The sequence below is a fragment of the Talpa europaea genome (genome assembly GCF_964194135.1).
Source record: "Talpa europaea genome assembly, chromosome: 1".
NCBI classification, from domain to species: Eukaryota; Metazoa; Chordata; class Mammalia; order Eulipotyphla; family Talpidae; genus Talpa; species Talpa europaea.
In genome coordinates this window covers 9998100-10023334 of record NC_140073.1, presented here as the reverse complement: position 1 = coordinate 10023334, position 25235 = coordinate 9998100, and the positions used below count along the sequence as shown (strand labels likewise).

At 37.7% G+C, this 25235-nt stretch overlaps 4 protein-coding genes across 4 annotated transcripts; all 4 read right to left on the bottom strand.

The window, feature by feature from the left end:
- Nucleotides 1–1095: 1095 nt before the first annotated feature.
- Nucleotides 1096–2021, bottom strand: LOC311171525 (olfactory receptor 5M8-like; the record flags this gene model as incomplete). Its single annotated transcript, XM_084234463.1, is given in 2 exon segments — nucleotides 1096–1235; nucleotides 1238–2021. Coding segments are annotated over 2 exon segments (924 nt in total).
- Nucleotides 2022–6652: 4631 nt separating this feature from the next.
- On the bottom strand, nucleotides 6653–7609 carry LOC311170436 (olfactory receptor 5M5; the record flags this gene model as incomplete). The annotated part of the gene is made up of 1 exon (XM_084232810.1): nucleotides 6653–7609. The coding sequence occupies one exon, from the start codon at nucleotides 7607–7609 to the stop codon at nucleotides 6653–6655; it is 957 nt and encodes a 318-aa protein (XP_084088936.1).
- Nucleotides 7610–16295: 8686 nt separating this feature from the next.
- Nucleotides 16296–17249, bottom strand: LOC311179995 (olfactory receptor 5M11; the record flags this gene model as incomplete). The annotated part of the gene is made up of 1 exon (XM_084247671.1): nucleotides 16296–17249. One exon carries the CDS (start codon nucleotides 17247–17249, stop codon nucleotides 16296–16298), a length of 954 nt encoding a protein of 317 aa, XP_084103797.1.
- A 6054-nt stretch (nucleotides 17250–23303) lies between these two features.
- On the bottom strand, nucleotides 23304–24248 carry LOC311179988 (olfactory receptor 5M10; the record flags this gene model as incomplete). The annotated part of the gene is made up of 1 exon (XM_084247663.1): nucleotides 23304–24248. One exon carries the CDS (start codon nucleotides 24246–24248, stop codon nucleotides 23304–23306), a length of 945 nt encoding a protein of 314 aa, XP_084103789.1.
- Between the last annotated feature and the right edge of the window lie 987 nt (nucleotides 24249–25235).

Sequence of the window (25235 nt, the reverse complement as noted above, 5' to 3'; positions counted from 1 at the left end):
CTCCATAGTGGTTGGACCCGTTTGCACTCCCACCAACAGTGCAGGAGAGTTCCTTTTTCTCCAGAACCTCGCCAACATTTGTTAAACAATAAATATTAAGAAAAATTCTAATGTGATTTTATTGTGAAGATGACGGTTAAAGAAATGGGATAAGGATGCAGAGGATGGTGGGAAAATGTTAACATTTTATCTTTAATAAAATGGTGCCAATCAGTCATGTCTCTATAAGCATATAATTTAATGAGTTCATTACCAAAGGAAATAACAAGAATATGTTATCTATGAGGACTGAAGGACATGCAATATGCATGTTTTACACTAGTAATTTTACATAATGATTATAAGTAATTTTAACTAGCACATGCTTATATGTAAAAATATAGAAAAAAAGGCTAGAAGATCATAAAATCTCAATTTTATTTCTTTGAGGGGAGTAGAGTTTAATTTCTGTTTTCTATACTTCTGTATACTTGGATTTTATAGAATGAATATGTATCATTTAGAAGAGGTGAACGGTGCTGTAGAAAAAAGCAACTTAACATACCCTGGTTGCTTGTGAAAACAAGAGCATTTCTTGTCCTTTGTCTATTTTTCTTGTGAGATGGTTGATGATCTATTCCGTGTGCTCACTCAAGAGCATGTCCATTGGTCACCAGAGCAGGAGAAAAGTGTTCTCCTTCAACAATGAAATACCCAACTGAAAAGTGACACATAAGAATTACAATCTAACTCATTTTTTAGTGATATTACCCCACCTCAACACTCCATGTAAAGAATTTGTAAAGCTATCATGTGCACAGAAGGGAAGGAAATGAAAAATATCACTGGTGGGCAAATTGAATGACATGCAAACATTTGTCATTAAAATTTTATTTTTTGTATTTGTATTTTTAAAAAGGCATTACAGCTTTAAAAAAAAAAAAAAAAAAAAAAACGAAAAACAGAATCTCCCTTTGGTGCCCATATATTTTTTTTTCATTTTATCACCAATTCTTTTCTGGAAATTGAACAAAAAAAAATCTAAGAATAATTTGGGGACTAATAGTTTGGGGACACAGTTCTCTCTGTGTTGTTTTTTTTTTTTTTTTAAATAAATCATTTTCTCCTGACCAGTTCCTTTGTTAAGGCTTCCTTCACATCTTTATTTCTGAGGCTATAAATCATAGGGTTCAGCATGGGGATCACTGTGGTATAAAACACAGCCACCATTTTCCCCTGCTCCACAGATTCCTCTGAGGGGGTCTGAGATACATGAAGAAGAGGGTGGCATAGAATATGGTCACAGCTGTCAGGTGGGAGCCACAGGTGGAGAACACTTTGCGCCTGCCTTCAGTGGAGCGAATCCTGAGGATGGCAGGAAAAATATAAAGGTAGGAAATCAGGATGATGAGGAGAGAAAAGGAAAGGTTGCATCCAGCTACCACAAACATGGATGTTTCTTTGTTGTAGGTATCAGAGCAGGCCAGCTTGATCAGTGGGGGGTCGGCACAGTAGAAGTGATTAATTTCATTGGCACCACAGAAGACCAGGTTGTAGGTCCACATGGTCTCCATGAAGCCAGTGAGGGCTCCATACACATAAGGCACCATGATGAGTGACATGCACACACTCCTAGACATTTTGCTGCCATAAAGCAGAGGGCTACAGATGGCCATGTAGCGATCAAAGGCCATGACAGCCAGGATATAGATCTCCACGTGGACCAGGGCAATAAAAAAGTAACACTGCACCAGACAAGCAGGGTAGGAAATGGTTTTCTTCTCTGATACAAAAATCTCCAGCATCTTTGGGGTCACATTGGAAGAGAAGCACAGATCCACGAAGGCCAGGTGGCCCAGGAAAAAGTACATGGGTGTGTGGAGCCGGGCATGGACCTGGATGAGGATGATCATGCCCAGGTTCCCAGCCACGGTGACCAGGTAAACAGCCAGGAACAGCAGGAAGAGGAGAATCTGCAGTTCCCGGCAATTGGTCAGTCCCAGGAGGATGAACTCAGACACTGAAGTCAAGTTTCTTCTCATAATTTCCTTAAATGGAAATGAGAATTTTGGATCAGGACATTCATTCATTCATCCATTCTTTCTTGACTGGCAAAAATGTGAAATGAAGCTTGAGGATAACCTGAAGACCCCCATACACCTGGAAGAGCTCCAGTAGACTAACTCCCGGACATTTTTTAAAAGAAAGAAATGTCATATTGTCTTCATACATTGTTTTAGTTTTATTCTCTGCATTTCTTTTCTTTGCTCTGACTGTCTTGTCCCAGGAGACACTAGACAGTGGCTTAATTAGGCCAGGACCTTATTAAATGCTAGCAAACTCTCAAAATGACTCTGGGTCTCCATTACTAGTAAGTCTTTTCCTTTGCTAATTGTCCTCCTGACCCTTTCTCTGTTTTAGTTCCTATGACTATATTTCTTGCCCAACTCCATTTCTACTTAGTCTATGTTCTGCATTTTTACCTAACCTCACTCAATTTTTTTCTAATCTCAATCAATTTTTTTCATTCCAGATTGTGCCATTAAGCATCATTCACCAGGTATCTAAATGAATTTACTGGATAACTGAATAAGAATTAGAGAATCTGACACCAGAAGTTCTTGTCCAGATAATAGTTTTTTTTCCAGATCATAATACAAAACAATCCCTTAGGTTGTTTTTTTTTTTTTTTTTTTTTTGTGTGTGTGTGTGTGTGTGTGAGAAAGGGAGTTAAATGATAAATTAAAAGTTATAAAAAGCCATTTTTTTATTATTTTAGCATTACTTGATGTTATTTGGAGGAAAAGTAGAAACAGAGAAATCTAAAAGATTGACTCTTATCACCTATCATGTACAATATCTTGTCATGAATAGCAACCAATATAATGTATAGGCAAGCCTTCAAAAAATCTTCTAAAACTTGCAGTTAGTTCAAAACACCTTGGCAAAGTTGGATTTTTAGATCATCAACCCAAAATGACGCTGACCACAGAAATGATGTTGTCCAGTATTTTGTCCACAGTTGTGAAAAGGGAAGGAAGAGCAACATGGGGCAGAGCTCACAGAAGCCCCTGACCCCACGTGCTGGTCCTGGGAGCTACATGGGTCTTAAAAATACAGCAAAGCCAAAGTAAATAAAGCAAGACAAACACAAAAACATCCTTTTTCTTCCCTTATTCTCAAGCTAAATTTGCTACAACAAAAACTAGGTTCTAATGAAGTGACGTCATGAAAGAGATATGTGCACTTCTGATCCCCTCCCCCTTTCTAAGATTTCTCTGCTCCTTTGCCTTCCCCTGGGAGACCGACAGTGGAGGTAGAGGTGAGACACGGGGGTCATCAAGTGAAACGGCAGAAAAATCGGCGTAAATGTGTCAGAATGCCTGAAATAGGGCACAATTTAACTGACAGACCAGCTCAGACTTTTGCATAAATGAGAACTGAATACCTTGTTTAACCATCATTTTCTTTTGCTCTTGCAGGAATTGAAATCATTGTCTAATACGAACTTCTCGAATTAGGGTTCAAGATCACCATAAGGCTGACTGTATAAGATAATGTTATATCCAGTGAAAGTTATTAGTTAGAATTTAATTAATCCCTCAGAGGTTTATGCTCAAAAAACTCACTGTGACTTTAAAACTGTTAATGCTTAGATAATGCAGATGATAACCTCCTGAGACCTTTTAAAATTTCCTTAAAACGTCTTTCTATTAATTTATTAATTTAGGCTATTTAGAAATCCAAAATGCTTACACACACATACACACACACACAGAGCATGTCTATGGAGTGCAGGAAAAAGAAAGTATTTGCTGCCAAAGAATGAAAAATGAAATATAAGCATTAGGCATATTTATTCTTTAAATTTCCTCTCATACCCTAACCACAGATGACTTTTCCACTGGCTGTTTGCAGAACTTAATCTCCAACTTGACAACATAGGTCTGGCTCTCCTCTCTCCACCAACCCTGACTACTTCTCACCTCCTCTCTTCACTTCTGGAATAACCTCAAGAACTCCTTGTCTTCCTCCCCATGTCTTTTGAGCAGCTGCCTTTTGTTCAGCATGTGTACATGTGTTTTCATGCAGTCTGTGTGCTGGGGGGGGTCTCCCTGTCTTTTATCATCTCTAAGCAGAGAAGCTGAAACTGAATCATTCATACCCTTCCAGGCGCCCAAGCCCTAGTCTTAGATGCAAACTTCTGAAACATGGTCTACTGCTGTATCTTTTCACTTCCCCAAATTTTAAAAATTAGTCATGCTACTATGTCTCTGGTATGCTTATTGCTGCTCTTCAGCTCACAGAATAACTCATAGTTTTATGAATTCATAGATTTTGGAACCAGGAAGATTTGATTTGCAAACTTACAACTGTGTTACATATTAGCTCTACAATTGTAGAAAATGTGACCTTAATAAACCTTAGTGTTCTCACCTTGAAGAAGTTGTTGCAGGGTGATTTTTTTCCCCTGAGGATGTAAAAGTTTTAATTTATGTAAATGCTAGGCCATGTGTGAAACATAAATGTCCATCACAAGAATTTCATACTTTCTGTCTCCCCTTTGTTTAATATTTAGAAGAAACAAAAATTCTCCAATTATGAACATCATTACATCTAACCATACACTTGTTATCAAAAGAGTTTGGATCTCAAGTAACCACAGAAACACATTGAATAGTACTTAACACAAACAAATAGAGAAGCCTACCTATGAACAGAGGGAAAATCATCAATAGGCCTCCAAAAATAGTGAGGGAAATTATAGCTTGCATTTATAAGTTTGATTCCTGCCCCCTATGGCATAAGAAAAATCAAGATTGAGCAATTATTCTGCCAATTAAAAGTTTCTTGAAGATAGCTCAGGGACTGCACCATGGAAGTTAAGAATGATGTAAGCATTTCTTCTGTGTTTTCTTCTTCATCTCCCTTGGTAGTGATCTCACCACTGCTTGCCATCCAGGCACTGCTGGGCATGAGCTCTGCAGTGCCTCCAACACTCAGCAGGAGGCGCTGCAGTCAAAAAAGTAAGTTAATCATTTTATTTGACATCAATATAACAAGTTGGTCCTGCCCAGGTGAAACCGGTTACAAATAAGGTAACCAAATATTCTAGAAACCTCTATTATGATAGATCTCCTAACCCAAGATCATCAGAATAATGCTTTTAGATCTATTGCAATTCCCAAATCGATGGTTCCTTTCTCAGGCTTTCTGATTTTCTAAGTTCATGCATCAGAGCATCACCCCACTTCTAAAGTGCACTTTAAACTCCAAAAGATTCATTCAATAATTAAATCAGGACCTTCCTGGTGGTGCAGGGGTTAAAGACAGCACTATCAAGCCATTGCCAGGCCCTGCAGCAGGGGATTCACTTTTTTTTTTTATACTGCAATCATTATTGAATTTTTATTTGTGCCAAGTTTCACCATAAAAGAGGACACATGGACCCAGAAATCAGAAAGTTTGGAACATTTCCATAACTGAACAGGTATGTGTGTACTTTAATAGTAATAGATCATGTATAGTATAGTAATTATAGGTAATTAATTAATAGTAAGTTTAGCATAGTAATTAACTAGTAATTGAATATTACTATTTTTTAAAGCAGTTATATTTTTGTATGTGTGTTTCAAAATATTTGCAGGCAATTTGACTTTCAAAATGTATTTAACTAACAGCCCCAAGTAATAAAAATGTGAATGAATTATATGGGGTAATATAAAATTAATGAAAACAAAAATGTTACCCTTTAGGAAATCCTGAACAGAAATAAGCCATAAGGTAGAAAAGCAAGTTTTGAAGTACAATCAAGAGAACGTTTCTGTTGGAGGCATGACTGATTACAGTTTTTGACTTCTTTTTTCATTGAAAGTAGCCTCTACCTGTGTGAGCACAACAGGTTCTAACATTTTTCTTTTTCAGATTCTGACTAGTCTGGCATAACATTGTAATAGCACCCATAGGTATGCAGCTGCTGAAAAGTGACTCTCAATTTCCAGGACAAGATATCAGGTGTGGGCAGAAGATGTTATCATCAGTTCTCTCTCCTGGAGGTGGCAGCAAGTCTCACCAGCACTAGAATGGCACTAGTGTCACCCCCCTACCCATGGATTAAAGCCCCTGCATAGTAAATGCTACAGAATCTTAAGGTACTAAAATTAGCTCCTTACAGTCAACATGAGTGTGAAAAATTTTATGTACCTGTGTGCATATATGATCATATAACGGTTTGTAGGTAGGCAGAGATTATCTGGAAACATAAGAAACTTAATAGCAGGAATTGGGGAGGTAAGAATGGAAGATTAGAGTGGGCGGGGAGGAGATATTTAACTCTGACTTTATACTCTATGAGAGACTGCATCTGTTACTGCAAGAACATCATTTTTATAATGTAAAAGTAACATGTACATTTATAAAGTTAAAAGCGTATAAAGGAAGTCCTCTCTGTATTTAATATACTTAACTTTCAACTCTTCACATACAAAATCTACTCTTATGTTACACATAAAATAGTGGATCTTTGAGACCCATGTCTTTCATGCTTTGTCCTTAGATTATACCTTTCATCACCAACTTAAAATCGACTTTACTGTCAAAGCAGTTAACGTTGGATCCGGTTCTCATAAATATATCTTTTATTTAGTTTATAAAGAAAGACACACTGTGATTTTTACTTCAAAAGCACGTTTCCTCTGATGAGTTTCCAGAAAGCTTGTTTCACATCCTTGTTCCTCAGACTATAAATGATGGGGTTTAACATAGGACTTACAAAGGTATAGAACACAGCGATGATTTTGGACTGTTCCACTGACTTGTCCGTGGGAGGTCGAACATACATGCAGAACAGTGTCCCGTAGAACACAGTCACCGCCACCAGATGGGATCCACAGGTAGAAAATGCCTTGCGTCTGCCTTCCACTGAACGCATCCTCAGAATAGCCAAGAGAATGAAGACGTAGGAGATGAGAATTATGAGCAGGGAGTTGGAGAGGTTAAATCCTGCTACCACAAACATGGATGTCTCCTTAATGAAAGTGTCAGAGCAAGAGAGTCGGATGAGGGGCGGGTCGGCGCAATAGAAGTGGTTAATGATATTGGAGTCACAGAAGGTCAGCTGGTAGGTCCACATGGTTTCCATCAGGCCACTCAGGAACCCATAGACATAGGAACCCACAATCAGGCGAACGCACACCCCGGTGGACATCTTGCTACTGTAAAGCAAAGGGTTACAGATGGCCATGTACCTGTCATAAGCCATCACAGCCAGCAGGTAGTATTCAGTAATCACCATGGCAATGAAAAAATAACATTGGACTAAACAAGCAGCATAGGAAATGGTTTTTTTCTCTGATAGAAAATTCACCAACATTTTGGGAGTCACGTTAGTGGAATAGCACAAATCCAAGCAGGACAAACTGGCAAGAAAGAAGTACATGGGGGTGTGGAGGTGGGAATCTATCCTGATCAATATCAACATCCCCAGGTTTCCCCCTACAGTGATCAAGTATATCACCAGGAACAGCACGAAGAGGACAGGCTGAAGCTCTGGACGATCAGTCAATCCCAAGAGAATAAATTCAGTCACCAGGGTGGAATTCCCTCTCATTATTTTCTTAGATGCCAGCATTGTTGACTTAAATGAATTAAAATAAATTTAAAAAGTGAGTGAGCAGTCCATCTTATGTTTCTTTTCATTCTCTCATTCTCCCTCTTTTTCTTTCTCTCTCATTCATGTCCACAAATAGCAGTTATGAGACAAAGTCTGAGAATATGGGTTCTGGCACTTTCAGAAATGTCATGGCCCCTACTATTTGGGCGTAAATACACAGATGATTTCCAAAGAGAACAGTCCCTGTGCCATCAACTTATTTTGGAATGGGGGACTTATGACCCAAAATTTGTTTAAAATTAGATTGCACCACCAACTAACTACCACTTACTGTTCGCTATAAATTCATGGGATTAATCATTGAGCCCATGATTAGTTTCAAAAAAATGGTGATGTATTTGAAAATACGATACTTTACACTCATTTACAGTGCATACATATTTAGAAGTTCAGCCTTTGAGAGTCATAAATTATAGGTATTTGAAAGAAATATTCTGAGACCAGTTTTACTGCTATATCCATAAAATACAGGAAATCATAATATTCCTAGATGAAGACCCCAAACTTGGACACAACAAATCTCTGAATTATTGATGAAGGAATTTCACTCAGAAGAGTTTGTATGAATGACGTAAAAGAAAGAAGGATACGGGGAAAGGGGAGGCACCAAAACTTAGACCAGAATTTCGTTTATCCCATTGTTTTCCTTTACCCCAGAAAGCATTTACGGGGTGCTACTGGTGGAACAACAATTGTATTTCATGCTTTTTAGCAGCATATGTTACTAGTTCAACCTTCTTTATCACACACTGAAATGTCCAGAAGCTATAAAACAAAAGCTAATCAAGGGAGAATCATTCTTTTTGCAAAGATCAGGTTATCAGGACAGGAAATGGCTCTCACAAGTCCCCAGAGCAACAACACTGCATTTCTGCCATCCACAGTCCGGCTGGGGCTAATGTCTTGTCTCAAGGCAAGGTAAGACCAAGGAGGATTCATGGGCAAAATTTATCACACCTAACAACCCTGATTTATAGCTAAGAAATACACCAATCATGACTGGTTTAGTTACTCTTTTCACAACCTTTTTAACTACATAGCAAGGTTTCAGAATTAGACCACCCTCCCCCCACCATCTTCACCTCCAAACTCCAATATAACAGTTTCCCCAACTCAAAATGTGGTTTCTACATTGCAGTAAATGTCCAAGTCTTTTATGTAAGCAAGTGAGTTAGGAAACTATAGATGGTGGGCAGAATATGCAACCTTTTGTATGCTTACTCGTTGAAGGAGCCTGTAGCATCTCCAGTGTTCTCCTTAGGCCAAGGATCTTTCACTCCACTCTGAGCAAGCCCCAAAGACTGTGAAATTCATTGTATCTCAACAGTTAAACAAAGTACAAGGAGATATACTCTGCATTAGTTATGAAACTCTGTTCAGTAATACCACTGGTGAGATACTAAATTTAAGGCACTTTTAAATTTATCATGATCAAAAAAAAAAATTGCTTGGAGGAAAGATTGAGCTTGGAAGAGGCACCCCATAAATGGGGAGGGAATATGAATGGGCAGGAAAAAAATCTAAGCACTCAGAGGAAATGGAATATGTTATACCGGAGCTTATATATTAATCACAGGAAGATATAAGCCTGTTCTACCCTTAAACACAGAATCTGAACAGCTAAGCCCTAAATAATAGCCCTAAATTGTTTGCTCATCATCTCATCTTTAACAATTGACAATGGTTGCTTATTAGTTGTCTATCTGAGATAAGACATATGGCAAATTAGCATATATGCAAAAATCCCATGAGACAGTTCTAAATATTTTAAATAATCTCATATAATTTGCACACATTTTAATTTTTCTCTCTTGAAGGTATTCCACTGATGCTCTTTTAAAAAAATCACACCTCTGTATTTTCCTCCCCCTCACCTTGGTTTTTATTCCAGCATCTCACACATATAAGAGCAAAGTACAGTGGCTGATAAAATGCATGAACCCAAAATTAGTGTAAAAATAATTCCATTTTTTAAATGTTTTCTAGTGACCAATCTAAATAAGATATACACATTGATTCATTTTAACTGGCTAAGAAATTAAGCTAACATGTAAATCTGCTTTTGTTGTCATCTGACTCCTATTGATAAAGATCCACAATTGAAACAAAAACAGAAAGTGCAACTATAGAAGTCAGAATTTTCATTCCTACCTGACTCCAGAAAAGACTCTCACAGACACTAGTGGTCCAAGGGATGAGATGCTGGGAATGATTTATACCCAACTTGCAATTTGGAGTCTTCAAATCTGGAGTCCCTAAAGTATTTTCAACTCATCCTAAAAATTATAATTGCAATGTTATCTACAAGTGAAAACTCCAGGGAAAAAAATAATTTATATAGACTCACATGGATTAGAGTCTTGGGATTTACACAATGTGATTGCACTAGCTTGTAATCTTTTTGATCTGATTTCTGTGGGTGATCAAGGGTTTATTCTCATGGGATTTTTTGCATGACAGATTATCATCTATTCCAATCCAATGAATAGCATAATTAATAAAGATATAAAATAATGATAAGTTCATGGATTTTGATGTTTCTGTCATACCTTTTCAGTCTGACTTTTGATTTTGGTTTTGGGTTTTTTGTTTGTTTTGGTACACAAAAGGACCATTGAATGAATGTTTAGTGAGTGAATTTTTTATATCTAGGATAAAATTGTTAAAATATAAAACCTATAATTAAAGTCATTTGGACAAGAACCATAATGAGTTGTAGTAGAAATAGTTCAAGGTCTTACGTTCAAGTATTAGAAAGTAGTAATTTATGAAAAACTTGGAAAATGTAATTCAGCATTGTGTTATTTATTTCCCCACACATAGAACAAATAGGTAGAAGTGAAAACAGTGTGCTACCTTTTTTTTCTCATTTATCAAGTATCTAATTATCCACTCATCCTCAACCAAGAGATACAAATTATCTGATTCTTGAGCTCAAATACTCCTTAATGTACTTGTAAAGAAGAGAGATATGTCAACACTTCACTGGTGACTCATTCTCCCACTGATATCTGCAAAGATCTTACCATGGTCTCTGCATTCTTTGTCACTCTCTCCCTCTGCCACTTATCTAGACATTCTGGTCTTGTGACAACTAAACTTTTATTATTAACAGCCAACCCAACTTTACAAATTTGGTTTTTTATCACAGTATTGTACATGGTATGAGATGCACTAAAATTTTCTGCTACAAAATAGAAGAGAGAAACAATTCAGAAAGTGATCACTCTACCCACAAAAGTCTAACAAGAGAACTCAGAGGTGCTGACTTTCTAGCCACAGTGCCTTTATTAGGTGAAGAAGAGAGAACAGGACATTTTTCCACATATAAAGGCAGAAAGTTATGATTTTTCGTTGTCATAAACACATATGTTCCATGTAAATGTATATCACTTTGGTGGAAGTATATGCATTTCACCCCACCATCACACCATCGTTAAACCTGACACTTAAGACAGTTTGACCCTTATGAAACAACCTAGAATCTAATAACAGATGGATTAAGAAATAATTTATAATGTAATCCTATTCAGTTATAGAAAATGCTTCAAATTACTGATCCTTGCAACAACTGGATGATTCTAAAAAAAAACATTTTATTAGGTTAAAGAACCCACACATCCAGCACTATTTATGTTTTGATTTCATTTACATGAACTATAGGTAGAAAAGTAGATCTATGATTATCAAAGCTTTGCATATGCAGGGAAAGAGTTGTTGCAGGGGAATAAAAATTAAGTTTGGGAATGATGAAAATATCTCCATTGCTGTGTTTAATGTTCAGATATTATTAATATCAATTTAAATGGGTTATGATTTTGTAATTTTTACTTGGATAATACTAGAAATAAGTATGCATTGCAATACAGGGTTTCACTAATTTTTTTGCGATAATTATTTTAAAAGTAGTTAAGTGTATCAGGCCATTATGTTATATTCCTTAAACTTACAGGGTCATGTTTCAATTATATATCAGTAAAGTTGGAGAAATGCTTCTCAACAAATTTTTAATATTCAAATCACAAGATATCATGTTCTATGACAACAGAACTAAATTACATATATATGACAAATATCTAACCACCGCCCGCCCAAGGCAATGCACTTGTTGCGAGTTCATGGACCTCAGGTAGAGGACCTAGGGTCTACACTAACAGGTTCAGGTCATTTTTACCCACTCCGTGAGCTTTAGCTGAAATATTTGAGACAAATCCATAGATCAACAGTCATCATATAATGCAAAGATGCTCGAAACAAACCTTCACAGTTATGGTTTATGGCATTGCCATCTTAGTGACCACATTTTGTCTGAGTACATCCCTCAAGACCTGTTTTACATCTTTGTTCCACAGACTGTAGATCAATGGATTAAGCACTGGACTTACAAAGTGTAGAACACAGCTATTATTTTGGATTCCTCCACACTCTTATCTGTTGGAGGTCTTACATACAGAGAGAAGGGCATCCCACAAAAGAGGGTAACAGCCATCATGTGTGAACCACAGGTGGAGAATGCCTTGCGTCTTCCCTCTGCCGATTTGATGTGGAGGATGGCAGCAAGAATGAAGGCATAGGACACCAGGATGATGGTGAGGGAGTTGGACAGGTTGAAGCCTGCTGATATGAGCATGGCATACATCTTCACACATAGCCATCATAGGTCATTGCTGCCAGCATGTAATACTCAGTGAGGAGAAGAGTGATGAAGATGTAACACTGTAGAAAGCAGCCAACAAATGTGATGGTCTTCTTCTCTGAAAAGAGATTAACCAGCATCTGTGGTGTCATCTTGGTGGTGTAACATACATCGACAAAGGCTAAGTTTGTGAGGAGAGTCCAGTCTGATCAACAGAATCATGCCCAGGTTGCCTTAGAGGGTGATGAGGTAAACCACCAGAAACAGCACAAAGAGGATGGACATGCAAAAGGAACACAAGGAGAGCTGACTTTGTACTTCTGCTAAGACCTCTTCTCCCTTTCCTGATTACTTAATAGCTACCCATTTCTATCTTTGTTACTACAGTTGTACCTATGACTGTACCTACAGATTTTTTTTTTTACCTACAAATAACAGTGCTTATTACCATACCTTTATCACATATACAACTGATTTCCCTGCACTATATTTTGCCTCCCAAGCTCTACTTATCCTGTAAGTCCCAGTTTAAAGTCCTGATTGAAAAGCTTTTCTCACTCTACTACTGTCATACATGAGATTGCATTTATCCCTTTCTCTCTCTGCTTCCAGAGCACCCTATAATCCTCTCATTTATTCTTTAGCATGCACACCACCAGAATGTTCTTACTATTAATTCATCAGGGATAGGAACAAATTCCATCTCCTTATTTTACTATGAAATCTAAGCACACATTTGTATATTGAACTTTTTTTTAAAAGACAAAATATTGTAAACAAAAAAGAATGATACACTGGAAGGCTTTCTCATCTCTGTATTCCCAATGACTTTGTCAAGATAGCATAAATTTAGGAGAATGAAGTCCGGTTCCAACTTTAGTGTATGAAACAATTGCTTAGGAGTTTACTAATCTAGCGAATTAACAGGTAATTTATTTCAAAAAACATTATGAGGGATACTGTCATCTTCATTTTTATTAATTATCCAAGAGATTCTAACGCAGATTCTTCCAGATCAGACTTTTAAAAGGTGACATTATAGGGCATCCTCAGTGGTACAGCGTGTTGGATGCAGCACTGTGAAGCTATCCACAGCCACCGCAGCATAAATTCAATCCCCTGCCAGGGAGGTGACCCACATGGCGCAGCAGACTTATCCTGTCTTGCCCACTGCTCCCCTCAGCAGAGTATCTGTCCTGCTCCCCACTCTGTCTCTGGTGAATCCTCCCAACCCCCCATACCTCTGGCCTGCACCCTGGCTCTTGTATGCTTAAATGAATAAATCTTTACCCAAAAAAAGATGTAAGCTTAATAAGCATCTATTTATTGAAATTTTAATTGAGCCAGATACTTAAAATCTCTATTCATTTTTTTTTTATTCTGAGAAAATGAGGCAATGCAAGCAATGGACATTCCAAATAATTTAACTGAGTGCTTAATGTAATAACCATCCTTTGAAGAAATAAAACACAACATCCTACATGATTTGAGCAAGGAACCCCTGAGAGAAGTATTTGCAAGTGGACGAAAGTGGCTCTTCTTGTCATTGCATTCTTTGCACTCTTGACATTAAGCCTTGCCCTGAGGGTCACTCAAGCAGATGCTTGCTGCCACTACCCAGTCACCCAAAGAGTATAGAAGGTACGAGTACCTTTAGGCCAAGGACAAGAACCTAATCTGTAACTCAGCCTCAGTACTACCTAGAGGAGTGTTTTCCCAAATATGGACAATTAATAATTTTTGATGGATTAAATATTCTCTTTGTCTGGTTTCTTTTCATTATAAGGACCCACTCTACTGTACGATTACAAATATTAGCAGTCTCAGAATCGCAGAATTTAAATCAAGACATCAATTACTTCATCAGAACACTTTCTGCCCATAATTTCATATTCATCAATTAAAATATTTATTACCAGAATATATTTTGACAATAACAAATCCTATCTGTGAAAGAAGAGTAGGTTCCCAATGGCATGCTAGGTAGGAAGAGCTGAAGAGTTTATAAAAGTATTGTCATAGAGGGAACCAAATCCCTGTGGTTCAATTATTTCTAGCACAAAGTCATTCAGAATAACAACAGCCACTATCTTTATCCTTTGGAAAATATTAAGCTTGTCCTCTGAAAACTCCCCAGTATCATCAGGGAATCAAATCTCCTGAGAATGTTGAAGCAAGGGGGATTTATTATTGATTTTAAATTATACCTGAATGATTTGATATTTGTTGACTGAGGGAAATATTAAGTTCTCTTGTTTATAAAATGTAAGATAGCAAAGCTCATTGTATAGGGTTAGTTTTGGAATCTGGAAAAACTTTAATTTTTGTAAGCTTAGATTAGTTATTTCTTGATTCAGAGCTTTGTGTTTTATCTTTTTAATAGAAATAAAAATATAAAAGTATGTCAATATTATGCAGCTACAGATGATACCCACATGCTGGTGATTCACCCTTTGTCACCCTGTCCATCCAGACCTGTTGTCTTTTCCTCTCTACTTTCCTTTGTCCACCTGGAATTTAACCAAATGTTGTGGATCATAGTTTCCAGTTGAGTTTTATGTCTAGTTTCCACTTGAGTTTGATCCAATGGAGAAACTAGCAAGATGCTAGAGGTGGGAGATAGAGTATCTCAACTATTTTTCTTATTCTCTCCCAGCTTAAGTTTAAGATGAAAGATTGATGGCATTCTTCCAAACAAAACTCCTACTGAGGTGTATCTTGGGTAAGAAAGATTGGAGAATGCAGCTTAGACATGCTTTCTGCTCCTTTCCTCTGATTAAAGTCCCTCATATGTAGCTGAGCAATAGGCTAAGTCTTGCTCCATCCTTCCCATTCCAGAGCCAGGACAAAATAGCATGCCTGATAGAGAAGCATCAATATTTAAAAGGAGAAAAGCATGCCTTGTGTTAAAAGCCAGGAAACTGCAACAGTCCTTCATTAGCTCACCAATCTCAAAACACTGAGATAGTTATGTGGAGGTATAAGAAGAGAAATCCAAACTATTCCCTAATACCTTTCCTCCAAAGTCATTTCCAAAACTCTGTTTCAATCATCTTACTATTTTTCATCTTTTGATGCATTGCAGAAATCTCTAAATCACCCATGACTTCCTACACCCATTCCCACTCCTTCCCATAGGCAAATAGCTCCATGAGATTTTAATATTTCTAGTAATATCCATTTTGTTATGCCAACCATTACAGAAGCACACTGGTAATTAACAGGAAGCTGCTGCATGACCCAAGATATCTTTCACTTCGTAAGTGAGAGGAGGAGTAGAGGAGAATATAATTTAAAGACTCCTAGCCCCAATTGATAGATGATGATAGAATAGAATGAATTCAAGGTATCCAATTGAGAGCACATTTATCCTGTTTAATGTTGTAAACAATGACATCACAACAGTGTGGCAGGACACAACAAGGGGAAAATTCTCACAGAAGTTCGTTTGCTTATAAATCACCTAGGACTTGGTTGAAATACAGATTGGCAAATAGGCAATGGAAGGTACAGAAGGTTTGCCTCCCAGGAGGCTCAGACAGTTGAGTGCAGCACTGTGAATCTGTCTGCAGCCTCTGCAGCACAGTTTTGATCCTGGCTGGGCTGGAAGATACCCACATGGCACAGCAGACCTCTCCTGTCTTGCCTACTGCTCCCTTAGCAGTGTATTTCAGTCAGTCTGCCTATTCTATTCCCTGATCTATCTCTGGTGAATCCTCTCACCTTCCCACACATGTAGCCTGTACCCCAGTTCTTGTATGCATAAATTAATCTTTAAAAATATATTTAAAAAAATAAAGGTACAGAAGGTAAAACTACATTGCTAATCACAACTCAAGGCAATTCTGTTGCTGCTAGTTCGTGGACCAGAGGTGGAAGAACTTAGATCCTACACTAATAGCTGCAACTCATTTTTACCCAGACCTGTGCTCCTTATCTAAAATATTTGAGACAAATCCATAGAAGATCAAAACTCATTGATAATACAAGGACATTTGAAGCAAACTTTCAATGTTTGCTTGCCATCTTAGTGACCACGTTTCGCATGAGAACATTCTTCAATGCCTGCTTTACATCTTTGTTCCTGAGACTGTAGATCAATGGATTAAGCACTGGACTTACAAAAGTGTAAAACACAGCTATTATTTTGGATTCCTCCACAGTCTTATCTGTTGGTGGTCTCACATACATGCAGAAAAGTGTCCCATAAAAAAGGGTAACAGCCATCATGTGTGAACCACAGGTGAAGAATGCCTTACGCCTTCCCTCTGCTGATTTGATGCGGAGGATGGCAGCAAGAATGAAGGCATAGGACACCAGGATGATGGTGAGGGAGTTGGACAGGTTGAAGCCTGCTGATATGAGCATGGCATGCTCTTTGATGTAAGTATCAGAGCAAGAAAGCTTAATGAGGGGCGGGTCAGCACAGTAGAAGTGGTTGATGACATTGGACCTACAGAAGGTCAGGCGGAAGGTCAGGATGGACTGGAACAGCCCATCTGAGAAGCCATAGACAAAGGGAAATGTGGCCAAGCAGATGCAGACTCCTCTGGACATCTTCACACTGTAGCGCAGAGGGTTGCAAATGGCCACGTAGCGGTCATAGGCCATTGCTGCCAACATGTAAAACTCAGTGAGGAGAAGAGCAATGAAGATGTAACACTGCATGAAGCATCCAACAAAGGTGATGGTCTTCTTCTCTGATAAGAAGTTAACCAGCATCTGTGGTGTCGCATTGGTGGTGTAACACACATCGACAAAGGCTAAGTTTGTGAGGAAGAAGTACATGGGTGTGTGAAGGCGAGAGTCCAATCTGATCAACAGAATCATGCCCAAGTTGCCTAAGAGGGTGATGAGGTAGACCACCAGAAACAGCACAAAGAGGACGGGCTGGAGTTCGGGGCGATCCGTGAGCCCCAGGAGAATGAATTCTGTTATTAGACTGCCATTAATGATGGGCATTTTCTGAGAGTCAGTGTTTGCACTGAAAAACAGAAATTAAGCAGACATGCAGGTGCAAATCAGACTACTGCCCAGTGAAATGCCTTTTCTCTAAACCTCCATATGACATGCAAAAGGAGCAAAAGGAGAGCTGACTTTGTACTTCTACTAAGACCTCTTCTCCCTTTCCTGATTACTGAATAGCTACCCATTTCTATCTCTGTAACTACAGTTGTACTTATGACTGTACCTTAACAGTGTTTATTACCATACCTTTATCACATAATACAACTGAGTCAAATATCCTTTATATCCCTGCACTACTTTTCACTTCTCAAACTCTACTTATCAAATAAAACTTGTTTTAAGAGCCTTTCTCACTCCACTCCTGTCATCGATGAGGTTGCATTAAACCCTTTCTGTTTCATCCTTCCAAAGTACCCCCATAAACCTCTAATTTATTCCTGATCATACAGAGCACCAGAATGCATTTACTCATAGGTTAGTTTTTCAAGGGTATGAATAAATTTCAGTCCGTCAATATGTTGTAGCTGCAACACTTGTTTGTATACTGAATTAGAGAGAAAAGAAAAGAAATAGTCTAAGCATTTAAGAATGACTAAGTTGCAATGTTTTACTCAGCCCTGTATCTGATTCATCTCTACTTATAACTTTTCTAATGTAGAAAGGAAGATTTCATAGTGTCATTTTCTTAGGAGAAAAAAAAAAATGTGTTCTGAACTTTAGTGTATAAAGCAATTCTTGGAAAGCTTGTCAATCAAGCAAATTCACAAAAGGTTTGTTTCAGAAAATCTTATGAGAGATAGCTGAATGTTTATATTTAACAATCATCCAGATGATTCTAATGCAGTTGTTCCTAGAATTAAACCTTAAAAGCTAGAGACACAGCGATCCCATAAACAGATGGCAAATAAATGAACAACCTTTAAATCCAATGACACATACTCAGTATATTGAGTATATATACTCAGTTTCTTGAGAATGGTCTACAGCAATAATGTGATGTTTTAATGCAGAAAAGAAGGATATTTTGTGTCCATACTATTTAGGCTATTAATCACAAGTTGGATCTCTAAAGGCATGACCATTTCTATTTTTTCTCTCATTTACTGTCACAATTAATGCTGAATCCCTTCTTCCTTTCTCTCAAGACGCTGTCTTGTTTTTGTCCTTTCCCTCATACTTAATCTTTTTAACTGTTAATTCCCCTCTCATTTCAAAAGGAGTTACTAAAATTGACTTTAATGTAAGTATTAGAAAGACAGTAGTAAAAGCACTTTTGGACCTATGTCTCCTTTATCTAAATAGAAAGTATATTGTAAACATTTACTAAATACACTAATAAGAGTATTAATAACATATAAGGATCCTTAACTGTGGGCCACCTGCTTCCCACGATGTCTTTCTACCTCCCTCTCAAGTGGTTGTGGACATCAAGAAGGTCAGAAAACAAATATTCATCAACACTCCACGTGTTGTGTTAGAAACTGCAGCAGCAAAATGCAACCTTCAAAACCATAGGCTTGCTGGCATTCACATTCAGAATTGCAGAAGTTTTCATCAGTTCTTACTTGGCACCTGCAGGACTAGAATCTCCAATGCTTCTGTTTCTCAGAAATCTCAGAACCCAGAATCCGGTAACAGATGTACTAATAAGTGAAGAGAGGTAAATAGCATGAATCACCTGTATTTAGTGAGGAAATAAACACCAAGGATCCATTGCTTCCCTCAGGGCAGAAAAAAAAAAAAAGAGAGAGAGTATCTTCTGAGCCAGGCACTTGGGGGTTTTCTAGTTCACTACCAGGAGAGACTTTTTATTGGATGGAGACAGAAGCAATAGGACAGCAGAAAGCTACGCATAGTTTCTAGGACATAATGTCAGGATGAAGTACAAGATGAAATTGTAAGTGACCCATGTTCAAAAAATTAAGAATAACAGCAACAAAGTAATCACAGAGCATGAAACCTAGCTTAAGGGACTCTTAAAAACAAACCAGCTCTGCAATGAGTGCAGAGGCTCTCAGAAGTGACAGTTTATGAGCCCCACTGATTTTCAAAGTCAGAAAAACCTGTTTTTTAAGCATGAAATTTCGTATAATCTGTGGGCCTCCATTTGGAGTTTTAAAACAAATTCCTGTCGACTAATATGAAAGTAAAAACACAAAGACTTACTTCCAGTTCTGGTATGAACCTATTTTCTTAGCCTCTTAAGGAAGTTTCTTAATGCCTTTCTAGACTGTAAAATGTAGATATTTTTATACCAGGATGTGGGAGGTAGAGACCATCTCTTAAAGCAAATCTCAGAAGGATTTAAGAGTAGCAGTGAGACTGTTATATCAAGAATTACCCCTCTGGGTTTAATTAGAATGATCTGAAATGAGAAAGCTAATTTTATGCCTTAGTCATAGTTGTCATAATTTCAAATTTACTATTTCCAGGGAAAACTGTGAGATGTGTGTAGGGGAGAAATGTGACCAAGGACTTTGTTCCTGTTTCTAACTCTCATTAGGGTCTGAGGAGAGAAACCATTGCCTGGACACTTCAGGACTGGGAATGGACAACACATGATAGTTTTTCAGTAATGTTGCAAAGGTTGTTACAGCGGTAATAATTATTACAATGTTATGACACATTTTGTTAAAATTGGGGGATATTTCTGGATTAATCTATGTTACAGAAGCTTGAGTGGGCATTGAATCTGGATCCTGAATCACTTGAGGACTAAACAGGAGTGAGATGTTTGTGTTACTAGCATTATTACAGGTGAACCTGGGTTTGAGATGTGACTTAGACACACTTTCTGTTCTTTGCTTCTCAACTGAGGTCACTAAGACACACAAAGTAGTAGGAAAACTCTTGTTCCTTTCCTGTCTCTCTATAGCCTTCACCAATCAGCATGTTTGACTGAGACAAAAGGTGTGTATCAATGACATAGAGAGGATGATCTGGATAGACAACCAGGCAGATGTGAGCATCTTCTTCATAATCTCACCGATCTCCACGTACCTCACTGAGGTGAGGAGGCAGGCAGGTACAGCAATAAGAACCTGAAATGTCCTCCAGAAAATGTTCTCTCCAAAGTCATTTGAAACATCTGCCCCAATACTTTTGTCATAGTGGTGAGTGGTGTCTAGTAAGTACTCAAGGGATGAGGGTAGTAGTCATTTTGAGGATTTCAAATAAATGTGCTCCTCCATCAGATGACGTAAAGAAAAGCATGGGAATGCAACTTTTTAGAATGAAGGAAAGCTGCACAATAAACAAAATCAGTAAGATTTTTCCAAATAAAAATATTTTTCATGGGAGGAATCATCAGAAGTAGCAGGGAAGACAATCATCTAAGACATGAATTTCTTTTATTTGTTAAAATGTTTCAAATATGTTTTTGTCCAAATAAAAATCCTTCTGAGATTTGCATTAAGAGATGGTCTCTACCTCCCACATCCTTGTATAAAAATATGTACATTTTGGGCCTCTCTTGGTGGTGCAGGTGGTTGAGCGCAGCGCTGCGAAGCTGTCTGCAGCCTCTGCAGCACTGGTTCTATCCCGGCCTGCTGGCCAGCAAAGATCCCACATGGCGTGGCAGACCTCTCCTATCTTGCCTGCTGCTCCCCTCAGCAGTGTATTTCATCAGTCTGCCTGTTCTGTTCCCTGCTCTGTCTCTGGTGAGTCCTCTCACCCTCCCACATATCTGGTCTGTACTTCAGTTCTTGTATGAATAAATAAATAAATCTTAAAAAAAAAAAAAACCTACATTTTGTCTTCCCTAAGAATAGCCATTGGGACAACAACAAAAATCTAATAATTTTAGGTATTTTCTAATATCAACATAGTACATTACCAGTCACAGGTATGAATTGTTAGAAATACTGTAGAAAAAACATTTAGCCATGGAAAATTTAGCAAAAGCTTTGAAGATGTTCAAAATATTTTATTCAGCAGATACACTTCTAAGAATGTATCCTAAAGAACAATCAATGGTAAAATTACATAGAAATTCAAGCTAATCTTAAAAATAATAGGCTGTACTGACATGCATGATAATGGTTTGCAAGATAAACAAAGTGGAAAAAAATAAACCAAAATATTGAGAGAGCTTTCTTTAGGCAAGACATTACAAGTAAATTTTGCTCTTATTCTTTGCATCTTCATTATCTCCCAGTTTGCTTTCCTAAAGTCAACAGGCTTTATTTAGAATTAAGTATAATTTATTAAATAATTTAGGACATTAAAAGTGCTATGCACCAGAAATATTTAGTCCGAAAGAAATGCAAGCATATACTATCAAGAGAAAATCAGTCTTTAAATTTGTATATGGAATATGATTGCTTTATAAATTATAATACATCTGTATATAAAATTATTGAGGAGAAATGTAAGAACGCAAAAAAATAAAAGTATCCATTGCTTTAAGACATAACCATACTGTTTTATATCAGTCTGCATTTTTATTTATTTATAGTGAGTGTATGTTGTTTTGTAATCTGGAAAATAAATTAATATGTACAGTCTAAATATGTCTGTGTATATTAAAATCACCTATATTATATGGAACAATAGACAATTCTATTTATATTGCACACAAATTATTGGTTTACATGAAATGTCAGAGGCAACCCACATCAACTCTACATTATCAACACTAGCAGATTTCATCTAGAACATAATCTCATCTGGTCATCATCTCTAACATCCCATTCAGCATTTGCAGTGTGCCCAGAAATGCAATCACTACAGCATTATTTGGAAAGAGAATTCAGAATCAAGAAATTTGCCTTTGTGGTACTTAGTGGCCGAGTGACTTTGAGTAAGCCAAAATAATTAATAATTAAATAATCTCTTTGTGCCAAAGACTCCAAATGTTATAAATGAAGAAAATAAAATTCTCACTAGTTATTGTATGAGGGTTAAATTAAGTCGTGAATTGAAAGTGAACACTAAACTATAACCGTGTCACTTATAATTATTTTATGCATGTTGGTTTATGTTCTACCCTAGCTCTAAAGAATTTCTGCACTGACTTTCACCTAAAGACTTACACAATGAAAAAAATTAAATCCCAGCAGAAATAAATCAATAGAATACAATGAAAGGCAGATTACATTAGTATTCCATTTGGATTAAGAGAGTGACAAGGATTGATTTTAAGTTTGCTTCCTAAAAGCCATAGTAGTTTCCAAAATGGAAAAGTTAAAGGAAGCCTGCAATTACTTAGGGAAAATATAGAATGTTTTTGCAATGATTCAAAAATACATTTTCCAAATAGGATTATACATCTGGATGTTAGTACATTCTGGTTACTTCAAGTTGGAAACACACTCTTTGCTGATCAAAAAGGCAAATAGAGGGGCCTCCCTGGTGGCGCAAGGGGTTGAGTGCAGCGCTGTGAAGCTGTCCACAGCCTCTGCAGCGCGAGTTCCATTACCAGCCAGGGAGCTATTCATATGGCGCTGCAGACCTCTCATGACACCTGCTGCTCTCCTCAGCAGTGTATTTCAGTTAGTCTGCCTGTTCTGTTCCTCACTCAGTCTCTGGTGAATCCTCTCATCTCCCATACCTCTGGCCTGTACCCCAGCTCTTGTATGCATAAATAAATAAATCTTTTTTTAAAAAAAGGCAAATTAACTCTGAATGCCTCTGTGTTGGGTGTGGGGTGGTGACATACATCCGAAGAGCTGTGAATCTGTGCCTCTGAATCATACACAGTGCTGTTGAGCAATATTACATCAATTAAAAAGTGTTTATAAAAGGAATCCCAGTATGCTTTCAAGGGAATAGCTAATATCAGTGCTCTGATATTCTGTAAGCACAAAAAATGTGCCTATTAAAAGTATTCATAACAAACAAAATCTTGGGAAGCTAAATACACTTTAAAATTTTTAACTATATATGAAAAAAGTGAAGTTTATTATAAGTTAAAGGAAAGTCCCAGGGAAAATGCTGGTAATCCTCAAAAAGACATTGGAGCCAGGGACTCTATCATGGTGAGGATCCTGTGCTACTCTTAGGTTTCAACACTATGTTTTCAGAGGTTTACATCAAGTAAACTGATGTCTATGCTGCGGTTTTATGGAAGATATTTCCCATAATCATTTGCTGCAAGGCACGAATCACATCCTTGTTTCTCAGACTGTAGATCAACGGGTTCAACATTGGGCTCAAGAAAGTATAAAAGATGGCAAATATTTTGGACTCCTCCACCGACTTCTCAGAGGGGGGCCTCACGTACATGCAGAAGAGGGTTCCATAAAATACAGTGACTGTTGTCAGGTGGGAACCACAGGTAGAAAAGGCTTTGTACCTGCCTTCAGCCGAATGGATCCTCAAGATGGCTCTGATGATGAATAGGTAGGACAGGAGAATGATGAAGAGAGAGCTTGAGAGGGTAAATCCAGCAACTATGAACATCGCCATTTTTTTTATGTAGATGTCAGAGCAGGCCAGCATAATGAGGGGAGGGTCAGCGCAGTAGAAATGATTGATTTCAAGAGAGCAGAAGGACAAGTGAAAAGTGAGCAGTGTCTGAGACAGTCCATTAAGGAAGCCAAAAGTGTAAGGGACGATGACTAGAGAGATGCAAATGTTCTTGGACATCCGGGTACTGTAGTGCAAAGGGCTGCAAATGGCTACATAGCGATCCAAGGCCATTGAAGCTAGGATATAAAACTCAGTGATCACCAGGGCAATGAAGAGGAGACACTGTGTGAAGCATCCAGCATAGGAGATGGTCTTCTGGTCTGACAAGAAGTCATATAGCATATTGGGGGTGACATTAGTAGAATAGCAAATGTCTACAAAGGAGAGGTGACTGAGGAAGAAATACATGGGAGTGTGAAGGTGGGAATTGGTCCTGATCAGCATGATCATGCACAGGTTCCCTGCCAGTGTGATGATGTAGATCACCAGGAACACTCCAAACAGGATCCTCTCTAGCACTGGGTCGTCGGTGAGTCCCATGAGAATGAATTCTGTCACTACAGTGTGGTTTGGGGAAGACATTTTCCAATGCCTTGAAAAGTGAAAGTGACAAAGAAAGTGAGTTCTGACCCAGAGTGTGCATTTATTCCATCCAGGTAATTTATGGATATGGAAGACTTTTATCTACCCTCTTCCCCACCATGTAGAAACTTCAAATTATTCCCCACGTTGGATTTGAAGTTAAGCAAACTTGAGTCACATTTCAGAAAACAGTTCTAAATTCCTTGTGCTAATATTTAGCTTTTGTGAGCATTATTTTAACAAATTAATATGTTGGTATTTTGTAACTTTGTAGTCCCAATAGTGGTGTCCAAGCACACTGAGGCAGAATCTTCATGAATACAACCAGGGTTAAATATACATATATGTATATATCTTTAAATCTATCTAGGGACAGAGATTTGTGTGCATATATACAATTGCTTTCTTTTATGGTTTTGATTATGAAGCTTTAATATATGTTGCTAATGTTGCAGCCAGTTCTTGTTCAGTAATATACAAACTAGTGTAATGATTTTCAAACTTTCTTAAAATAAGGATCATTGAGGCATTTAGTTTAGAAATCAGATTCCCAGCAACTGCCTTAGAAAATTTAATTTCATTTTGTGAAATAGACCTGTTGCTCTTTTCAACAAATCTCTGCAAATAGATCTTTAGCAGGTTGTTCATTAAAATGTTCTTTAGTCTTGTTGACAGAGACATACATTATTCTACTGGATCCTCCAATTGCATGAATGCCTGACAAGCTTTCAACTTTCAGGATATTTGGCTTCTACCCCAATTTCTATATCATAATATTGCTTAGACTTGGAACACAGATGGATCACAATGTTCAAAGAAGTGCAATAGTTTCCTGACCTGGTTTCTATCAGTGGGTGAGAAGTTGAATGGCTCCTCTTCTCTTGGTGGATTATACTGAAGAATCCATAGATAGTGACTGGCTCTGATTGTTGTCTCTGAGCTCCTTGCTTATCCCCCTTTATTCCTGTGTTGAGGAAGTATTTAAGT